The sequence below is a fragment of the Propithecus coquereli genome, unplaced genomic scaffold (assembly GCF_000956105.1).
Source record: "Propithecus coquereli isolate 6110/MARCELLA unplaced genomic scaffold, Pcoq_1.0 Scaffold247, whole genome shotgun sequence".
NCBI classification, from domain to species: domain Eukaryota; kingdom Metazoa; phylum Chordata; class Mammalia; order Primates; family Indriidae; genus Propithecus; species Propithecus coquereli.
The window spans coordinates 961,791-979,236 of record NW_012148030.1 but is presented as its reverse complement, the minus strand read 5'-3'; the positions used below and the strand labels follow the sequence as shown (position 1 = coordinate 979,236).

At 32.4% G+C, this 17,446-nt stretch overlaps 1 protein-coding gene across 1 annotated transcript in view; it reads left to right on the top strand.

Moving 5' to 3' along the window:
- Positions 1 to 16,117, top strand: part of MTBP (MDM2 binding protein) — a 92,264-nt gene extending 76,147 nt beyond the window's left edge. The window contains exons 12-18 of the mRNA XM_012646545.1: positions 309 to 464; positions 3,102 to 3,197; positions 9,107 to 9,373; positions 10,914 to 11,163; positions 11,752 to 11,865; positions 15,435 to 15,500; positions 16,079 to 16,117. Of these exons, the coding sequence (XP_012501999.1) occupies positions 309 to 464; positions 3,102 to 3,197; positions 9,107 to 9,373; positions 10,914 to 11,163; positions 11,752 to 11,865; positions 15,435 to 15,500; positions 16,079 to 16,117 (988 nt within the window). The remainder of the gene's footprint in view (positions 1 to 308; positions 465 to 3,101; positions 3,198 to 9,106; positions 9,374 to 10,913; positions 11,164 to 11,751; positions 11,866 to 15,434; positions 15,501 to 16,078) is intronic.
- Positions 16,118 to 17,446: the final 1,329 nt, after the last annotated feature.

The window sequence follows — 17,446 nt, the reverse complement described above, 5'->3', positions numbered from 1 at the left end:
CATAGCATATCATCTTGTTAAAAACTAGAAATAAAGATAAAGTCTTGAAAGCAACCAAAGAAAAATAGTAAGCAAAACCTCTGCACTGTATGCTACAAAACACTGCTTAGAGAACATAAAGATTTTTAAAAATATAGTTTAAAACTAAATGATTTGCAAATATTTTACCTTATTGTATTTCCTAAATGTTTAATTCTTTGGTTTTCTTTGTGTATTTTTGTTTGTTTGTTTCTGCTCACATCACCTTTTCCTGACTATGGCAAATTCAAATATACTTTAAATAAATCTGCGTAACATTATTTTTGCAGAACTGGTTCATTACCTCGTTCATCTGAACAGTTGCTGGGTCACAAAGAGGGTCCTCGGGATTCAATCACACTATTGGATGCTAAAGAATTGCTGAAATACTTTACCTCAGACGGGTTACCAGTAGGAGATCTTCAACCTTTACCAATTCAAAAGGGGTAAATTATAAATTTATAATTTCCAATTTTTAAAAATCATTTTTTAAATAACATTGCATCTCATTTCCTTAGTTAATTGATACCCGGTGCTACTTAAGCAAAATTCGTAAGTCTGATCCCATTGTTTATTGGTTGGCATTAATCATCACATTCTGTCTTAGCTAAATGTCCTACTGTTTTTATGGTATTAAATATGAGGGAAACAAAAATAATAAAAGCAATCTCAGCATATTCCCTACAGAAGTCAGTAATTTCTACTTTGTATACAAAGGACAGTACTTTTTAAGAAAAAAATTAGAATTTGACTTGCAAATATATTTTTTTAATTCTCTTTTCTGTGTTAACTCTCTGGTTTTGATGACACAACTTTGCGTGAACATTGTCAGTCATGTCTAATAGTAGCAAAAAGCTCAGCCTTTCAAGGGAAGAGAATGAGAAAATATAATAAAAATGCTTTTGAAACTATGACATTACCAAATAAGAATTCAGTGTCTACATGAATAATTTACAACTAATTTGACTTCCAAGACAGTTTCCACTAAGATACAGTTAATAAATGCTGGATGTTGCTGAAGTTGGCAAAATTACAGGTAAAATTGTGACATCAAATACTTGTAAGGATTGAATAATTTGCTCATTACTCCCATTTCTTTTTGTTAATCCATTGGTTTGAAAACCTTCCAAAGGACCTTAAAAATTGTAGATCACTTTGATCACTTTTACAAAACTTGATTTGAATTATATTCTGATAAATATTGATTTTAAAGGTGAATTTTGGAAAGGATTTATTTGAAGGTAGTTATATCTCAAATATTGTTAGACCATTATTGCCTTTATGTGCATGTTCACTAGAGAGATAGAGAGTGACTTTGAAAATTTGAGGACCTTAATAACTCTGGGTCTTAATGACTTAATGATCTTAATGTCATAGAAATTATATAATTTTGGAGTAATTTTATTTTCTCATAACTTTGAGAGATTGATAACCTTTTTTGTGGAAATCCAGAAAGTGAAGAAGTATGTACATTTTTATCTATTTAGTTATTGAATTACTGTTCTTTAAATCATTAAGCACAAACTGGCAAAGTCGGATGGATTGCCAAAACTGAATTATTTATTGTAGTCTTTTTGATTAGAATGTCTTTCTAGATGCAATGTATAGGAGATATGGTTAATTCTTTCTGTAGTTTACAGAAACCGTAGTTGATTTATTTAGGAAAGTTTGACGTGATTCTTCAGTGTTAGTAAAGAACTGCATCATTATCAAGTGTATCTTCTGTTAACATTAGAGGTGAGGGATGAGCTTTCATTGCAATGAATCAGAAACTTACGTGCCCTTATTAAATGTCTGCCTTTGCAAGGAGCTATCCAAAATGCTGTATTAAATTAAACAAAGTGCAAACATGACTGCTGTGTATATGCCAAGGAAATAATAAACATTGACAGAACACAAATTTATTAAAATGTTTCTTTTAGGAAGAACAAGTTGTGAGTGAAATTAAACAAAAATAGGTAAAGTTGCTGAGAGGGATTGAAATGAGAAATGAGAGACATTATCAAAGAAAAGGTAAAGGAAAGAACTGAAATGCTGGATACAGAGTTTTATATTATAAAATTATTCATTTTAGTAGTCATCAAAATAACTGGGGTCATTGTAATTTATTGGTGTTACTTTTCATGGAACACTTTAAATGGCTGCAATTGAGTATAAAATCTGCTTTTTAGGATTCATTAATTGGCATATGTCTTAAATTTTAATGTAATAATTTCAAATGCTTATCATAGTACTCTAGATAATTTTCAGTAGTAGAAGGGCAATTTTCATTACTAATGCCATAGGGGAAAAAATGTGATAGCAAATTTATTCTTGGTATTCTACTATTTACTTGCCTTTCTACATACCATTTTCAGCTCTTCTGAATTCAAGTCTCTGGTATTTCATTCTACCTATTAACTGTGTAAAGACTACTTTTGCATAATTGTCCCATTCTTATCTAACCAAGTTCTGAGCTTCAGGACCATGATCAGTTACATAGAACAGTGGTTTCCAACTCAGGCAGTGAAGGAAGGCACCTATCAGAGTAACCCAGAGAGCTCAGTCTAATTGCAGTGACCTCCTTCTTTCCCAAATTTTGATACACCCCTACGGATCTGGGTGTGGAAGGGGTTGGTGTGAATATTTTATGTAAACTCAACATATGATTAGTTCTAACATACCTGCTGATTGAAAACCTAACTTCAGAAAAGGAACGGAAGTCAGCAGTTAAGTCTCTATACCCTCTGATATTTAAAAAGTTGCTGACTCTTAAAGTAGATGTCATGATGACTACATTCTCAGGCAAAGAAGATCTGGATACCATATGTATTATAATAGGATGTAAATACTTTTCAAGTTTACTTTAATTATTCTATTGCAAAAAAAATTTGACCTAATGCATAAAACTTAGTTCACTTCACCAAGGAAAAAAAATCAGTTGTAGAGGAGAGGTCAGATTGTTTCTTTAGACCCGTTCTTTAACTTTCTCTTTGTCACTAAATAAACCTTAAATACATACTATCACATGGGGGATTTAAAAAAAGAAAAAATAATAAAAATAAATAAAATCTTAAATACAAATGAAAAACTTTTTGTTTCAGGGAAAAGTCTTTTGTTCTGACACCAGAACTCAGTCCTCGGAAACTTCAGGTCTTACCTTTTGAGAAAGCCTCAGTATGTCATTATCATGGAATTGAGTAAGTTTTTGTTTACACTGTACTCTTTTGCATGTTGTCCATGCAACTTCTCTCATGTGTGTGTGTAAAGAGTGACTGTAATAAAATAATATAAATAGAGACAGAGCCAAAGAGTGTATGTCAAAAACTTTAAAAAACAAAGCAGCACATACTCAAATAATTTTTGTCTTCTATTGAAGAAAAAAGTTATTTGATGATTAATTAAGTTTATGGCATTTAAATATCCTATTATTAACTACTAGATATTTTCATTTGTTCCTTTTTTTTTTTTTTTTCTTTTGAGACATGGTCTCACTCTGTTGCCTGAGCTAGAGTATAGTGTCATTATGATAGCTCACCTCAAACTAATGGACTCAAGCGATCCTCCTGCCTCAGTCTCCAGAGTAACTGGAACCACAGGCTTGTGCCACCATGCCTAGCTAATTTTTTTTTTTTTTTTAATTTTTGTAGAGATGAGGTCTCATTTTGTTTCTCAGGCTGGTCTCAAACTCCTGGCTTCAAGCCATCCTCCTGTCTTAGCTTCCCAGAGTGCTAGGATTACAGGTGTAAGCCACCATGCCCAGCACAGCTGCTAGATATTTTAATCAACATTATTTTGGTCCCTATGTTATAAAATGTATATTTACTCTATTGGTCACATTAATGTTTCCTGATCACTAATTATACTGTAATTGCTCAGAAACTATTAGATGGGGCCCAGCAATTCCAACACTAGGTATTTTCCTAAGAAAATGAAAGCATATCTCCAGAAAAAGACTTGTACAAAATGTACATGGTAGTTTTATTTATAATAGCTCCACACTGGAAAGAGCCTAGGAGTGTATCAATAGAATAGGTAAATAAACTGATGTATCTATACAAGCAATACTACTCAATAATAATAAAAACCAAAATATTGATCCATGCAACAATGTTAAATGTCTGTAGCAAAAGACAGTTGAAATAAGAGTTTGAGGACTTTGAAATGAGCAATAGGAAGTATAACATCCAATAATGAAATCATTTCTGAAAGAAGTCCTCTATGAAATGCTAATTTGAGAATTTGAATCTAAATGATTAAGAGAAGAATTTTAAATTGTTTTGTGAACAACACCAACATAGAGGCAACTCAGAAATAATTACTGAATCATAAAAAAATAAGAAATACCACTTGTTCCAGCCTTTTTAACTTTTTTTTATTTATTTATTTTCCCTTTTTTTTTTTTTTTGGAGACAGAGTCTTACTCTGCCGCTGAAGTGCAGCAGCATGATCCATCATAGTCCACTGTAACCTTGAACTCTTGGGCTCAGGTGATCCTCCCACCTCAGCTTTCCCTGTAGCTAGGACTAAGGCATGCACCACCATGGCTGGCTAATATTATTTTTTGTAGCGATGTCTTGCTTGCCATGTTGCCCTGTCTAGTCTCAAACTCCTGGCCTCAAGCAGTCCTTCTGCCTTGGCCTCCCAAAGCACTAGGCCAGCTTTTTATTTATGATATTTGACAAAAGGACTTCTTGTTGGAGAGAATTATTATTCTCCCTTTAATACAAAAAAGCTAGAGATATTTCCCTAATATTCTTGAATTCAACTAAACCTTTTATATAAACTTTATATTTAGCTATATACCCTTTTATGCATTGATTATAAAATTTTACTTTTTATTTATACTAAGTTTACTACATTTAAGTGAGAGTATCTTTGTTCTACTACATAAAAATTTGATTAATAGAATATATTTTTGTTTACCCCTTTTGATTTTATTAAAAAGCTAGAAATTAAACATTACAGAAAAATTTATAATGAAAACCTTTATCACTATCTACCTCCAGTCCCACTTTTCAGAAACAACTATTTGTTTGGTTTCTTTTCCCTGGTGGTTATCTCTCTTTTTCTAAAGGACATCCTTCTGTCAATATCTTGTAATGTCTCCTTGTAAAATATTGACTCTTTGCTATGGAAAATGAGGATTTCGTTCCCCTTCTTGTCAATTTGAGTTCTCTGCTATTTACTTTCATGTTTTAGAAAAATATATTTAAATTTCTTATCTCCCCATTTTGTTTAATAAGAATTTTAAGGCCTCCTAATATATTAAAGGGATCTAATGAACATTTTAGGTAGGTATTTTGCATATAACTAGAATCTGAAAGTTGAATCCAGTAAACAGTGTTTACATTATTATGGTGAAAAATGATATTCGCTGCTGAAAAAATGTACTAGTATTAACATTTTCTTTGCTATATGGCCAAAATACCCCAGGACTTACGTGTCTTTCGCCTCTTTGGCCTTATAAACTCACTGATTTAAATAAAATAAGTGACAATAATTCCATTTTAACTACTGACTGAAGTGTCTATCATATAATCATATTTTAGATTATTTTTCCCAAAATGCTTTAATTTCGTTTTGTTTATTCTGAGTCTTATATGTCCCTATTCTTTTTTTCTGTTGCTTTTAGTTTACTATAGAAAAATTTTAATGTTAACATGTAAATTTATAGAATTTATAAAAGATATGTTCTTCATGATCAATTATCAAAATATTAAATTAAGACCTATTTGAGCACTGTTTCCTGATGGGCCTAAATCTATACAGAGCCTTACTAATTTATACACAGACAATATTATGAGATTCTGATTCATTATAAAGGAGTAATTCTCTTCTCCTCTAGTACCTACTTGTTCTCCTAGACAAGTAAACAAATCTAGCTGTGACTCCAGTTTTCTTTACTGTAAATTTATGCTCATGAAACTGAGGACATTGAGACCAGACTAACAAAGTTGTAGGAGGTGAGCAGCTTTACTCCAAAAACATGTTTTTTTTAAGAATATTTGATCGTATAGTATGAGGGCCAATCTATGTTCAATGTAGATTATGGAGTAGAATCAAGATTCAAATGACACTTTAAAGTAAGTATGAAACTGCAAAGAAAGTTCTCTCTTTCTGTGTTGCTGTGGGCCTTTAGGATCCCAGCGCTCTTCCCCTACTCTGACATAAAGGAATATTTAGAAAAAAATATGTTAATTGCTCAGGTGCAAATCAACATTTCCTAAGGCAAAATGAAATACAACCACTGTTGGCTTGTTTGTCTATTTATTTTTTCATTTATCTATCCTGGAGTGTAAGATGCCCTTGATTGTAAAATGTACTGTTTTATTAAACAACAAATTAAATTATGCTGTCATACTGTGACAATCATTTGGTCATGCCATCCTCTTGTTGCTTTGAAGTTTCTTTCATCTATTCCAAAATATTTGGCAGTTTCTCCTGCCTTCATTGGCATCGTTTGGTGTGTGATAGGCAGTATTTTGTCTATTTCTTATTCGTAAAACAAAAATAGCTTCATCATCTTACAGGTATTTTTCTTTTTTAGGACCCATAAAGGATTTGGTTATTGTTTTGTAAGAAAATATGGAATTACGGTCATTCATCCAACAATAAATATTTACTTCATTAATATCAAATATATACCCTGCTACTCTGTTTCTTTTCATTTCTGATTTACAAAGTAAATTTTTGTTTGAATGGCAAATCATAATTTCCACTATAGTATAACCATTTTAAAGACATTTTAAATGGTAATTAAAGTCAACATGTACAGTGTACATAATTTAGTTGAAAGTATGACATTATGAACAGCTACAATCAAGGGATATTAAAACTCAAAGAAAAAATCTTAGAAACAAAATCATAGAGTAGAAAAAATATTCTTCTTAGAATCAAAATATGCATGTTATTTCTCAGAAACTTTCTGTATACTAATCAGGCATTACATAGCCTCTTGCCTAGACACTTTCTTAAAATTCATAGTTCTTAATTTTACTCTAGATTCTATCAGAGTAAATAAGACTCATCAGTAATCCTTAGAGTTGCTGCTTATTTTTAATGAAATACGTTTTGTTAAACAACAGACTGGAGAAAAAATATTACACAGGATACTAGAAACCTAAGTTCTACTCTCTCTTCTGTCACCAAGTGACATTCTGACTTAGGAGCTCAGTTTTCTCACCTGTTAAATTTAACACGTAGATTAGCTAAGAGATTTTTTCAGTTCTAAAGTGTATTTAGAAAAACCTAGGCAGGTTTTTTCTTTTAAATTATATATATTTAAGGTGTATAGCATGATGTTTTGAGATAATATATACATAGTGAAGTGATTACTATGGTTAAGCAAATCAATATATACATCATCTCACAAAGTTTCTTACTTCTTTTTTTGTGTGTTATAAGAGCACTTAAGTCCACTCTCTTAGCAAATTTCCAGTATACAATGCAATATTATTAACAATAGTCTTAATACTATACATTAGATCTCTAGATTTATTCATCCTGCATAACTCTGCAACTCTGTACCCTTTAACCTACATCTTCTCATATCCCCCCACCACCCATAACCACCATTCTACTCTGTTTTTGTGTATTCGACATTTTTTTTAAGAATCACCTAAGCAGATTTTAAAAAATGTCAATGACTTGGTCTTACCCCAGACCAATTCGATCAGGAACTCTGGGCATGTGATACTTCTTAAAAGCTCTTCAGATGATTCTAATGTCCAGCTATATGTTGAACATTGAGTAAGATGATCCTTACACTTTACGTAAGAGATAGTATGCTAAAATGGTTAAAGTCAGGTTCTGAAGTCACCAACCTGGGTTGAAATTCTGGCTATGCTACATATTATCAGCATACTATAAGATTTGCTGTTCTAGGAAATAAATCTAATGATAATGATGATGATGATAGTATACATATATTGACTGCTTTGCTTGCGTGTTTCAGGCACTGATTCTTAGTGTTTATTTATTCAAGTAATTCTCACAATAGCTTTTTCAGATAAGTACTTTAAATCCCATTTTGCAGATGAGGGAACAGAATCATAGACAAATTTAAGTAATCTGGCCAAGTTCACACAGCTAGTAAATAGAAGAGCTCACATTTAAATCCCTGGTGTCTGGCTCCATAGTCTGTACTCTTAGAAATCAAATATGTAAGTGTCATGAGGGGAAGATAAACTTCTTAAAACCTCCATCAGACAATCAGATGTTTGGGAAATGATACACTCTTTGGGAGTTGACCTAAAAGGCTTACAGATCCAAAAATATGATTTTAGGGAGCATCTTAGCATTTGACAGGTAGAAAGGGCAGATAACAGAGAAAGGTTTTAATTTTTACAGTCCTGCCATCACATATGTAAACCCATTTGTATTTTCTTGATGCAGTTGTAGAAAGGGAAGAAAGTGAGGAGCTTTCCAAGGTCACACAGCTCGTAGGTGATCTTCCTGATATACTTGTTTGTTGTGCTTAAGAACCTGGAATTTCTTTGAGGCCAAAAGCATTCACTGAACTAACATTTCATTGATTTCTTGGATCAGATTTAGCTAGAAACCAGATGTACAGACAGCTGAAGTGTTTGAAGGAAAATCTGTCAATCAGTTAATAAGGTGGGAAGTGAGTTTCAAAGAAAAAATTCAAAATGTTCTAAGCTGTTTGGTGAGCCAGTGTAGAATACCTTTAAAGACTTTTAATCTTTGTGTTGAGAATAAACTTGCCCTTTCTAACAGAAGTCAGCATTTCATGTTGTTATATATCAGCCATGCTGAGAAAGCAGAGGTTGGTAGAGTTTTAAAAAGTATTAAAACAGCAACTGTATTATTTTGAAAATAAGCCAAAGAATTAACTTAATCTGTTGCCCAGAACCACAGTCAAAGAGAAATCAGATTGTACTTCATATTTTTTAATCTTTTGCCATGTCATATAGCAAACTAGAAAAAAAAACTTGTGAGGGAAGTAGGCCATTTACTCAACCTTCCAACAATTATTTGGAAATTAAGAACTTTTTAAGTAAATGTTTTACTGTCTTCCATTTGAGAGGGAAAAAAACTTGTTTCTATCATGGAGGCTTTGATTTTAATGCTCTTTTCCTCATTTTAGATATTGCTTGGATGACCGAAAAGCTTTGGAAAGAGATGGGGGATTCTCTGAGCTTCAATCTCGTCTTATTCGTTATGAAACTCAAACTACCTGCACCAGAGAAAGTTTTCCAGTACCTACTGTTTTGAGCCCTCTTCCATCTCCTGCAGTTTTGTCAGAGACTGGAAGTGTCCCTGATGGAGAATCTTTACAAAGTGAACTTCAAACTGAAGTATCCAGATTGAAACGGAGATCTAAAGATCTGAATTGCCTTTATCCAAAAAAAAGGTGATGTATTAAGTGCACATAAATAGTATCTTGACAAAGTGTTTTAGTCTCCAGAGGAATTTTTTAATTTCATATTAGTCTTTTAGATTAATTCCTTCATGCCAGGAAGTTTGTTTTTATTGTGAACAGTAGATGATTTTGCTTATAAGTTATAGTAATAAAAAGAAATGACTTGGTGGGAAAAAAACAGTTTCTTGCTTTATATGCTAGTATTTAGTCCATTAGCACAATGGATTATAAAGTTTTTAAGCCATGGAACACTAGAGATCTCACCCCATAGATTAAGCAGCTGAGCTGCTCTGTTGAAGAGGGTGTTTGGGAATGGGAGTTCTCTTAGGTCTTCCTTACCTCTCTCCTCACTGTTTCCTGCTTGCATTGGCCTCTTAAGCAAGGGGTTCCATGATTCATCATTTTAAAACCACTTGTTACATAAAAAATATGACTTGAAAGCTTACATAATAATACGTTATATGAAACTTTTTTTGTTTTTTTTTTTTTTTTTGGCTAGCTAAACAAAATGACCAAATACTTGATTAGAAATTAGAAACTTATGTAATGAACACTAATTTCTATTGAATTTATATATCTTTAGAACCTTTGTCAAATTTAAGTTCTTGGCATTTAAAGTAAGCCTCAAATCTTTATTAAACCTTGCAGAAAGTGTGAAGTATATGATAGCAAAACTTTCAGATCTGTTTTTGAATAGTTAAAAATATTAGAATAGTGTTTCCCTGATATGGAAGAACTAGGTTATTTTTATGAAGATTTTATAGGTTCATCGTGCTTTTTACACCTGATAAAGCTAAAAGCAACATTAACATTTGGGATACTATATTTTGTACTGTGTGTCTTATTTCTGACCTGTGACTAATAAAAAGATACATGTTCCTAAAAGGAAAGTATACTGTGGCCTTTGGGTTAGCAGAATTGAAAGCCATAAGACCCTATCTTGTAAAAGGAAAAATTTGAGTCATAATGGAGGCAAATGTAAACATTTTAGAAAGATTGAGTACCCCATGAATTTATATAAATAAAAAAAATTTTTAAAGATTGAAACACCAGCCAATTTTATTTGTATTTGTTTTAACACTATTACTTACTTTGCAAGGCAGTTGCATAGGTACAATAAGATGTAAGTTGTGATTTCTTTGTGAAAATTATCTCAATAGAAAAGTATAAATGCTTAACAGATGAGTATTAAATCTATAAATAGCAGCACCGGGCATGCATAGCTGATTTATGTGAGAAACTGTAAATTGGAGGGATGGGGGAAAGTATAGCAATGTAGCTTGTTGCTTTCCCTATTAGCTGAAATCCTAGTTTGTTATTCATTGCCTTCTATGTTTTAGTTATTCATTTGAAGAACTAAAGAACAACTTTATAAGTTGTTCAAGAAAGTGTATATGTAAGTTGCAAGAAAGTGTTTGCTTTTCTTAAATTTATTCTTGGATGGATATATTTGTAACATTTAAGACAAAAAAAACCAACTTTGTTGTTAATTCACTTAATCTGTGTCCCTGAATTTTTTCCTCTACTATAGACTTGTGAAATCTGAAAGTTCAGATTCTCTCCTTTCTCAGACCAGCGGCAACGGTAATCATCATCATCACGCGGTGACGTCCAGAAAGCCACGGGCAGAGCGGTTGTTATCAGTGACATGTCCATTGGTTCCACTTCCCAGCTGTGAAACTCCAAAAGTCAGTGCAAAGGCCAGTTCAGGTCACAAAAGTATGCATGAATCAAAAACATCCATGCAAATTAAGGAATCAAGATCACAGAAACACACGCGGGTAAAGATTTATTTCCTGTTTTTCTTAGTTCTACATGGGAAGAAATTTCTTTATTTGATTTCTTTAAAATGTATATCTAAAAATTTTATAAATGAAGTGATATTTAGAATTTACTTTAAAATAATCCAGTGGAAGAAGAATGATAGGAAAGTGGATGGGGGTATCAATATACCAATATTAGCCACAGATTGCTCATCTTTGAAGCTGATTGATAGATATATCAAGATAAGGATTTGTTATAAAATATTTTCTCTACTTTTCTATGCTTGAAATTTTCCATAATAAAAAATAAATACTTATATATACCTGCTGTGTGTAACTTTTACTTACACTCATATGTCAATTCAGAACTCATGATTTGAATTCCTTTCTTAAGATACTCCTGTCATTGCCTGCTAACATACTAATCCTATGGCAGTGTGACCAAGTAAATGTTACAGGTATCTTTTCTTCTCAATCATTTTGTCTTAATGAGCTTATCTGTCTTTTAGTGCAGCTAAATGATTGTGTAATTTACACAATTAAACTCTAAAGCTGTTTGTACCTTTTTCAAGAAATATATTAGTCATATGTTATATTCTATTGAAGATATTGAAGGAAGTAGTTGCTGAAACCCTGAAGAAACACAATATTACTGAGGCTCATGAATGTTTTACTGCATGCAGCCAGCGTCTCTTCGAAATCTCTAAGTTCTACCTAAAGGTATGGTGTCTTCTCTACTAATGGCAAAATTTAGTTCATTTTCTAATGTTCCTGTTTGACATAAAAAAAAAGTTTAAATGAGTATTTTTTACACTGAGAGCATGTAATTTGCTGCCAGATTTTTTTAAATAATGGAGATAACAAAAATTGAAGCCAAAATATTCTGTTTGATCTTTGCTTTTAGTCCTCATATATATAGTTATTCATAGGCTATAGCAGTGGTGTACTATGTGTGGGCAGATTCCCTGTCTCTTGTTGATGAGGGAAGATGGAGGTCTTTGAAATCCTTTTCTCTTCCCCTAACCCTGTGGTCTTCTTAACAGTGTCCCTCTTATATATAGAAAGCTACATTTTAACCAGTATCTTCAGTATTTCTCCAACCAGTCTTTGACTTAAGTTGATAATAAACTTCAAAACATGTTTAATTAGTAACTTCTTATACAGTGAGCCCTCTATATGCATGGATTTCATATCTGTCGACAGACTTTTTTTATCTTGTCATTATTCCCTAAACAAAGCAGTATAACAACTATTTACATAGCATTTACATTGTATTAGGTATTATAAGTAATAAGTAATTTAAAGTGTACAGGAAAATGTGCATAGGTTTTATGTAAATACTGAGCCATGTTATAATATATAAGGGACTTGAGCATCCATGGATTTTAGTATCTGTGTGGGGTCCTGGAACCAATCCCCACAGATACCGAGGGACGACTGTGTAGTGAAAAGGCTACTGGACGGAATATCAAAACACCCAGTTTCTAATTTTGGATCTATTATCAGTTAGTTGGAAGACATTAGACAGGTCAGCCACTCAGACGACAGTTTTCCAAAACACAGATGGTGTTAGATTATCTCCATCCTTAAGAGTTTCCGACTTCAATCACAGTTATATGTGGGCTTCTGGTTAAAATTATGGATTGACCACATGTGTTCAATTCCCTTCCTTTATAAAATCTCTCAAGAAAGACAGTATTAACCTACAAAAAACAAGGAAAAAAGCAAGAAAAAACTGTAGAAGTGTTTTTAGTACATTGTTGAATAAGAAAAAGCTCTTGGAAGCATGGTGTAGCAGAGTAAAAGAAGTTACAATCTAATTGCATGCCTAGTGGAATAGCAGTAAGACTCATGTTAATTCAACCGACATAATCTCTGAGGTGCTCAGGGTTTTGAAGATACCAGGTATCATGGAAAGTGGGGGAAATGTGCCAGGTAGAAAATAGGGAAATTACACAAAGATCTACACAGTGAACTGGGGATCCTTCAACTTGCTCTGCATGCCTTTCTCCCACGGTGTGAACTATAAGGTCTATTACACATAGTTTTTCCTTCTACCTCTGTGGCAGTGCAGGAAATAGTCTCTAGAGAAGCAATTGGAGGCCACACTGAAAAAGCCAACTGGCCACCTTGTTACCCTGCCTTGAAAAGCAACCAGTGACAAGTTCCTCACAGACAGAGCTTCCAATAAGATTTTTAGTGTTTCACTTTTAAATGTGACTGGACGGCCAGGGATCAGCAAACTTTGAGGAAAGCTTCTAATAGAAGTGATGTCAAAACATAATGGAATTAAGGGAACTCTAAAGAAAGAGAAAGTTAAAGAAAACTTCATGAAAACTATAATTCTCTTAGAAAGAAGATAATTACACCTGTAAAACTAGAACAGGATGTTGATTCCCTGTTAAAAATTCATAGAATATGAAATGTTGAAATGAATATGATGAACTCAATTCAATAGAAAAGCTGAACAGTTGAGATGAAAAAATTTAACAGAAATTAGAGCAATGACAAAAACATGGAACACAGTATAAGAAAATTAGAGAATTATTCCAAAAGATCCAATACTCTAATAATAGGAGTTTCAAAAATAGAGGATAGAGGAAAGAAAATTGTCAAAAATATAACAGAGTTTTCCAGAAGTGGACACAAGCCTCCTGCTAAAAAGGGCGCACAGCTTATCCGGACCAATAACGGAAAATTCTACAACAAGCCACATGATTGTGGAATTTCATACCTCTTAGCATAGAGAGAACATTTTCTAAAAGCTTCCGAGGAGAGAATGTAGCTTACATACAAAGAATCAAGAATCAGAATGGCATTGGACTTCTCCACGATAGCATCTATATGCTAGAAGACAATAGAAAAGTGTCTTCAAACTCCAAGGAAAAGTGATTTACCTAGTATTCTATACCTGGTCTAGAACTCAATCAGATATGAAGATTTAATGAAGATACATTCAAACATGGAAGATCTAAAAAAGAATTTGTCTTACCCTTTTGAGGAATTTGCTAGAAGATGAAGTTCAGCAGAACAAGGGGACGGAATCAAGAAATAAAACAAAAACTAATCTAGAGTGGGGCAGACAAATCTTAACAGGACCAGGCCTAGGCAGCACTAGACCATTGGAGGAGGCTATGGGAGAAAAATCTCCAGGTTAAAAAAATTCAGTTTAAAAAAAAAAACCCCAGAAACAAAAAACTGAACTGAGTTTATCCAGTATACATCAGTGTTTAAAAAACTTTGCTGTACATTTAATCAGTGTATTGCTAACATTTAGGTGGAGGAAAAACACCAGAATTATATACAAGGAAAACTAAGCAATTGAAAACATGTAACAGGTAGTTTAATATAGGATAAATGTAATGTTGGATGAAAGAGAAATGATAACCATAATACATTAATTAGCTCAAGATTGAATAGTATTTACCTAGATAAAATAATGCAAATCTGACTATTTACTAATCAAAAATTGTGGTGCAACTTTTATTGAAAGGAAGAGAAGGGAGGTGATGTGTACGAGAACTGAGTCTGTGACTGTTAATCACTGACGTCTATAGTCACTATCTGAATTTGTAAAATCACCAAATAGCAGTATAAACATACTGGTTAGAAACATGAAGCTGAGGCAAGAGGATTGCTTGAGCCCAGGAATTTAAGGCTGTAGTGAGTGAGCTATGGTGGTGCTACTGCACCCAACCTGGGTGACAGACTGGCAAGACTCCCTGTCTCAAAAAAAAGAAGAAGAAGAAACAGAAAGGTATAAACAAGAGAAACAGCTGAAAGAATTGAAAGTGGCTGTCTCTAAGGAGTATAACTTGGAGATACAGCCCTCTGTAATCTAATTGGATATAATCATTAAATCAAAAAAGTAAGATATCAGTTTCCTTTCCTATGTCATCCCTCTTTGTGATGGAATTAAACAGCCAAAATGAAGAAAAAACATATTTTATCTGATAAATAAATACAAATTATATATTCATTTCCTAAATTAGTGGATACTCATAGTAGAGAATGGGGCTTAGATTAGGTCAGCCATATTGGGAATATAAGATAAGAGTGAGATGGACTTATGTGTATATATATATATATGTATTTTGGTTAGAGTATTTTGATATTTAAGAATGGAGCTAAATTACAGTCTATTACTTTGATTTTTTTTGTAGCATTTCCTTAATGACATTGATACTTGTAGAATGATTTAGGATAATCTCAAATTTATTTAATAATAATGAATTATTCTCTGTAATTTAATGTGCAAATTGTAAAATGCTGTATTTTGTTATGTTTAGGATCTTAAAACTTCAAGGGGTCTATTTGAAGAAATGAAGAAAACAACAAACAACAATGCTGTGCAGGTAAGTAAATTATTTCCCAAAACTGCATTCAATTAAATTGGTATTTTATTAGAGGGGAGATCTGATGCCATTATTTATACAGGAATAATTAGTGAATCATCTTTTCTACTCTGTCCCTATGAAAACTCTTTGACATACTTAATAGACTTATTTAGGCAGAGTAGTTAATAGTACTTAGTAGGTTGCTCTGCCAACAAAAGAATTTCTAAAGTGATGTGAAAAAAGAAAAAGAAAAAATAAATCATGCAAAGGGCTGGAACAACTAATCCATTTTGATTAGCTGTTTTCAAAATTTGGTTTCTCTGAGTGACCATTTGAAACATATTTTCAGATAAATGTGAGAAAATGGAGCAGAATCTTCATTTCATCCAATGAGAACAATATTGTACTCAGTACTGAAAGTCCAGTAAACAGTGTTCTTCTATTAGAAAATAAAATGTGTTTTTAAGTATAAGAGTTAGATGTGTTCCTTTTTATTTAAAATTTGCTACCATATTTTGAAGTTTTTACAATATATTTTTCTGTCACTCGTGTTTTCAATAGAAATGTACCATAATCACATTGTTTTCTCCTCCTAGGTGATCGAATGGGTATTAGAAAAGACAAGCAAGAAATGATACAGAATCATTCTCTTTAGGACAATTATAAATTAGGTGGAACCATTAATTTACTACTTCATTCCTTGGTTTGAAAATTAGAAACAAGTTTCAAATTTTATTCCAAGAATAAATGTTATATTTCTAAAGAATTTCATAAATATATATCCTATATGTATGTAGTTTTGGGGATACTCAGTGCGTTTTTAATTTTGTACTTGTTTTGTACAGTTTTACTATATTTTAATTTTTAAAGTTATTTTATGTTTTAAAATTTTTACTCTTGGTTATTTAATTATTATAATAAATAGAACTATTTCTTCTTGGGTTATATGTCTTTATTATTAGGATACTAATTTAGGCCTTAAATCTCTTATTCTCAAGTAAGACATTGCCAATGGCTTTTCCCATGTGTTCCTACAGCATAGTTTATTGGACTGTTTCCAATTTAGAGACTATTGGCGAAAAAATTTCAAACAAGCTCCAGCCCTGGAGCTACCATTGTTGAAGCTATTAATGTTTATTTGAGATCAAAAATGAAGAAAGGGAAGAAACTGTGAAAATAAACTATAATGAAAATGATACTGAGTATAGACTCCCATGAAAGAATTTCTTGTCCCATGGTAGAAAATCTGGAAAATACAGAAAATACAAAGAAGAGTAAAAAAAAAAAATTACCAACATTTCCCCACTATCTAGACATACTACCGTTAATATTTTTTAAATATATATGTAACTATTTTTTAAATACTTTCAAAATTGGGATCACATAGTATGCCTGGGTTTCTGTGTGTTAATTTATAACCTTTCTATTTAACAATATGTCATCAATTTTATATTATGTCATTATTTTAATAACTGCATAATACAAATGAACCACAATTTGTTTAAGTCCCCATTGTTCGACATAAAAGTTCAGTTTTTCCCTATAATAAATAAAACTTTAATGTGTCTTCCTTGTGTCACTGATTATTTTCCTAGTATATCTTTTCAGGAAGGGAATTTATGGGTCTTAAACTTTTTGGTAAATATTTCCACATTGCCTTCCTGAAAGACCAATTTGTACTGCTATCAACAAAGTCCCCATTTCCTTTTTTGATGACTAAAAATAGTAAGAGTGAATTTTTTTTAATATGTTGGCAACTCTTTAATTGATTATTACAAGTTTTGCACATTTTTTATTTTAAACACTCTGACTTTTTCTTACTGGTCTGTAAGTGTTCATATAAGAACACTTGAGGGCCGGGCGCGGTGGCTCAAAGCTGTAATCCTAGCACTCTGGGAGGCCGAGGCGGGTGGATTGTTTGAGCTCAGGAGTTCGAAACCAGCCTGAGCAAGAGCGAGACCCTG